General features: G+C 49.2%; 1 protein-coding gene across 1 annotated transcript; it reads left to right on the top strand.

The window, feature by feature from the left end:
- Nucleotides 1–209: 209 nt before the first annotated feature.
- On the top strand, nt 210–4,593 carry LOC130416980 (uncharacterized). The gene is given in 6 exon segments (XM_056742335.1): nt 210–351; nt 494–1,120; nt 1,611–1,800; nt 1,992–2,338; nt 2,341–3,440; nt 3,483–4,593. Coding segments are annotated over 6 exon segments (3,018 nt in total). The 3' UTR covers nt 4,095–4,593.
- Nucleotides 4,594–5,239: the final 646 nt, after the last annotated feature.

Here is a 5,239-nt window from a genome sequence, read left to right on the forward strand (position 1 = left end):
CAGACAGATCGACCCGTGACCAGGCTCCGCCCTGCCTATATCTGTCAGGTCGACCTCCACCTACGTCATTCGCTAAACTAGGCCTTCCTTGGCCCGCGGCAAAAGATGCCGGAGGGACTGAGAGGGACCTTTATGACGGGAAAAGGCTGCCGCCTGCTCAGACTGCTGCGAGACAACTTTTGCCCGCTGTGCCGGCTTGCATGAAGGAAATGTCCCGTTATTGGGATACCCCCTTTAAGAGCAAGCTCCCCACCAAGGGACATTCCATGGTGGAGATTCAGGGGATGGGGGAGCTGGGGTTGGCCGGACCCCCATCGGTAGAGTCTTCAGTGGCTTTTCACCTCCATCCGAGTCGGCGTTCAATCCCTGCCTCCTCGCAGATTTCGCTGCCGGGAAAAATGGATCGGCTAACCGCTGCTATTTATCAGAGAACATATAAATATGCGGGGCAGTCAATATGCTCACTGAACGCTGTGACTTTAAATCTCTCCAGAGATTTTGGAGGAGATGGGAAGCCAGTTGGATTCGGGAGCACCGAACCCTATACTCTGGGACGAGATTTGCGTGGTGAACGATTTAATTCTGCGCTCTTCCCGCGGCGCGGTACAGGGCTGCGGCCGTGTGATGGGATTGGCTGTGTCGGAGGTGATGGATGCAACGTACGACCCTACGAAGGGGTTGTTTGGTCCTGCACTTGAGAAAATGAGGGAAACCAGCACCCTCAGGAAACAGGAGGACGAGGCGTTTAACCTCTGTTTGCCACGCAAGCAAGTGCCGCGACCAGCCTCTCAACCCGTGCGGCAGGGCTTCGCAGCAGCCGTGAGAGGGAGACCTGTGGGTGATAGAGGTCCAAGACCGGCTCACAGTGGACAACACACAGGCCAGCGACCACGATCTGCTGGACCTGGACCGTGGGGAAAGCATTCATACGCGGCGGTGGCGGCTAAAAACCGTCTGCAAACCCAGAGGAGAGGAAGAAGAAGCGTGTGGCCTGACACACAGTTATTCCCCAGCCCTTCTCTCTCCGCCCGCGAAGAGAAGAAAGGGGGAAAACGGCCCTATTGTGTTCAGTTCAGTAAGGGCCAGTTTGAGTTGTTCTCCTCGAGTTCTAAAAAACGAGGTAGCTCAAAATTGTGTTCAGTGTCACCAAGCACTCACGATATGTTCTCCAATGTTTTTATGTGCAGGGGATTTAAGAATAAAAAATGCTTTTTCGCATCCAGGCCACGGGCCGAGGGCGAAATGCTCCCCGAATTCAGAAAACATAACAATAAACATTCCACTATCGCAACCAGGCAAACAGCCGAGGGCGATATGTCCCAAACACAAAAAAGATTCTCAAAATTCGAATCGCATGAAAAGCGCTCCCCCTGTCCCACCACTGGGGGGAGTTCTCACTCCTTCAGCCGTAGCCCGCGCGGCGATTGTGATGACGTCATCACTGTGGGACGCCAGCGGGGCGGAAGTGTACAGAGGTCCTCTCTCGGTCCGCATAACAGATTGGCGCGCATGCGCAGTTCACCCGTGGGTCTTGGCAACGATATCAAGGGGAAACAGGCTTCAATTCGCAATGAAACCACCTCGGTTCAATGGGATTTTGATGTCAGTAGCACAGGGGGAATCGGCCCGAGCGCTGACGGTCGAAATCGATACTCTGTTAAACAAACGGGCAATCAGAGTAGTGCCCGAGGAGGAGAGCCGTCAGGGTTTTTACTCCCGCTATTTCGTTATCCCAAAGAAAGGAGGCAAAGCCCTCCACCCTATTCTGGACCTTCGTGTGTTAAACAAGCACCTGAGAAAGTATTCATTCAGAATGTTAACACACAGAGTGCTCTGTCGGTCGATTCGTCCAAACGATTGGTTTGTGACAGTCGATCTGGCAGACGCTTATTTTCACATAGATATTTACCCCTCTCACAAAAAATTCCTCAGATTTGCACACCAAAGCACAGCTTACGAATTTGAAACTATTCCATTCGGACTGTCTTTAGCCCCAAGGGTTTTTACCAAGTGTGTGGAAGCAGCTGTATTCCCTTTGAGGGACAGGGGAATAAGAATATTGTCTTACATAGACGATTATCTCATATGCTCTTCGTCGAGAGAGCAAGCAGTGAAAGACGCGGAGATAGTGTTAAATCACCTCGGCAATTTAGGGTTCAAGATCAATATGATAAAGAGCCGACTGGAGCCTTTTCAGCAGACGAATTATCTGGGGCTCAACATAGATTCCCTCTCGTACAGAGTAACACTGACAGAAGAGAGGATCGCGTCTTTCACACAATGCCTCGACCGTTTTCAGATGGGGAAAGTGGTACCGTACAGACTATGCTTACGAATGCTGGGGTTATGGCCTCGGTGATTTGTGTAGTGCAGCTGGGACTGCTCCAAATGAGACATTTTCAGCGCTGGATCGCGCATTTGCGTCTGTGCTCTCGACGGCATCTTGGCCGACCGGTGATTATCACTCACGCGTGCGTCAGAGCACTCAGACACTGGAAAAGCCCCGTGACGTTCAGGACGGGGATTCCCTTAGGGGCGGTGTCATCGAGAGTGACTATGACAACGGACGCGTCATTGCTGGGGTGGGGAGCGACTTTAAGGGGCAGATCGGTGAACGGTTTGTGGCCTCCGCAGCTGACTCACAAACATATAAATTATTTGGAGTTGATGGCAGTATGGTTAGCACTGAAACATTTTTTGGGCTTCATCAAAAGCCAGCATGTTCTGGTGAAAACAGACAACACCACGGTGGTGGCTTATATCAATTGACAGGGAGGCACACGCTCTCTGCCTCTGGATCAGCTGGCAGAGAAGCTGATTGTATGGGCCGATACAAGGCTTTTATCCCTCAGAGCGACTCACGTTCCGGGGATTTTAAACAGGGGAGCGGACTTGCTGTCCAGGGGAAATCCATTGTACGGGGAGTGGAAACTCCACCCCCAGGTGGTGTCCCAGATATGGCAGAGATGCGGTCAGGCTGCCGTAGATCTCTTCGCCTCGCAAGAAAACGCTCAGTGTCCTCTGTATTTCTCGCTAACGGACGAAAATGCACCTCTGGGTGTGGATGCCTTAGCCCACCCATGGCCAGAAGTACTTCTGTATGCTTTCCCTCCTCTGAGTCTAATTTCCCCCACTCTAGCCAGGGTGAGGGAGCAGTGTCTTTCGTTAATACTAATAGCACCGCGCTGGCCGTCCAAACCATGGGGGGCAAAGATAATTCAACTGTTAGCAGGGCAACCGTGGCCCCTCCCGCTCAGGAGGGACCTTCTGTCGCAGGCAGGGGGAGAAATTTACCATCCTCACCCGGACAGAATAGCCCTTTGGGCTTGGCCCGTGAGAGGTGGAATTTGAATGCGGCTGGTCTACCGTCCGCAGTCATTCACACCATTCAGAATGCAAGAGCCCCCTCTACTCGCTCCCTTTATAGCAATAAATGGCGAGTCTCTGTAAGAGTTAATTGTGCTTCCTACAGGATCTGCTAGATAAAGTATCTTTCTCTTAAAACGGCGCTTCTCATAGCTTTGGTAACCGCAAAGCGTGTGAGTGATTTACAGGCTTTATCAGTTAGCCCGTCTTGTCTGCAATTCGCTCCAGGGCTTACAAAGGTCGCGTTCTGTCCTAACCCAGCGTTCGTGCCTAAGGTGTTAGACTCAGCGTATAGGTGCCCATCTACTGAGCTGGCAGCTTTTCACCCTCCTCCGTTCTCTTCCCTGGAGGAGAAGAAACTGAACTTATTGTGTCCGGTTCGGGCACTATATATGTATGTAAGTAGGACAGCGGGTTTCAGGTCTTGTGATCAGCTATTCGTGTCATGGGCCACTCCGCAGAAAGGGGAGCCGTTATCGCATCAACGGCTGTCTCATTGGATTGTGGAGGCTATATCCTTGTCTTATGTTTGCAGGGGCCTGCAGCCGCCTAAGGGCTTAAAAGCCCACTCCACACGAGGTATGGCTACGTCATGGGCCGTTGGAGACATCTGCTCGGCGGCAAGCTGGGCCACGCCACACACTTTCGTGCGGTTCTATAGACTGGACGTGTCCGAGCCGTCCTTGGCACACGCGGTGCTGGGAGCCGGAGCGTCGGTACCCATTTAAGGCTATAGAAAATAGCAGGTATGTGGATGCAATTCGGGAGTGGGCTATATCTCCCATAGTGAAACACAGCGAAGTTAGAAAAAGAACTATGGGTTACTTAACGTAAACCCGGGTTCTTTGATAACAGAGTGAGGTGTTTCACCAGCACTTCCCTCCTTGCACGGGGACGGGAAGAAATCTTTCTAGAATGACGTAGGTGGAGGTCAGAGAGAGACGTGGTGTCATAAGAGCTTCCGTAGTTGGTCACGCCCAAAGCGATTCCCATTGTGAAACACCTCACTCTGCTATCAAAGAACCCGGGTTTACGTTAAGTAACCCATAGTTCTCCTTCACCCCTTCTTATACTGAAACGGACATATAAACACAAAATAATGTCAAAATTCCCATACTAAAAATAAACCTTATAAAGGTATTAAGTTTTGGGATCAACCAGTGCGTAGTGATTGGTTGAATACTGCAAGCGTTTGACGGAAATGTAACGCCTCCTATTTATTCGGAACATAATGTTCACAAGCAATTGTACTGACAGGTGATAAAATGTAATCGGTACTTCCTCATTTCAATTCAAGGTCGAATCTGATACAGAAAATGAAGATGATCAAGCTGATACATCAACTTTGCCACCGTAACTTCTGCAGGATGTAAAGGATTCCTAAGTTTTTATTTTTTTATATTAGGTTAAATAGGTAAAAACTATAGCTAACTGTATTACCTTTTATCAGGGTTTTAGATTTAAGACTTTTAAAGACCTTTTCAATAGTGCAGAATGATATTTAAGACCAATTTCATAGCAACAAATTTGCACATATCCAGTCAAACAAACACCCACCCCCCCACACGTGTTATTTGTTGGTTGGTTCCGGCTATTTTGTTCTGCGTGACAAACAGAGACATACATGATTTCTTAAAGAAAAGAAAATCTTTAGGTTGTTGGTTCGATTGCATTTCTAAGACCTTGGAAACATGGATTTAAGACATTCTACAGTTTTTCTCCATTGGTTCGGCTCATTTCTAGAAACAGAAATTACATTCTCAAAACAACATGGACAAACCTACTAAACCACATGTCAATTGTTCACAACAGAATTGAATTTCTCATTAGTTTCATCAAATTGCAAATGTCTAAGTTAATGTGTGAATGTCTC

Source organism: Triplophysa dalaica, unplaced genomic scaffold (genome assembly GCF_015846415.1).
Source record: "Triplophysa dalaica isolate WHDGS20190420 unplaced genomic scaffold, ASM1584641v1 Contig5, whole genome shotgun sequence".
Classification (NCBI taxonomy): Eukaryota; Metazoa; Chordata; class Actinopteri; order Cypriniformes; family Nemacheilidae; genus Triplophysa; species Triplophysa dalaica.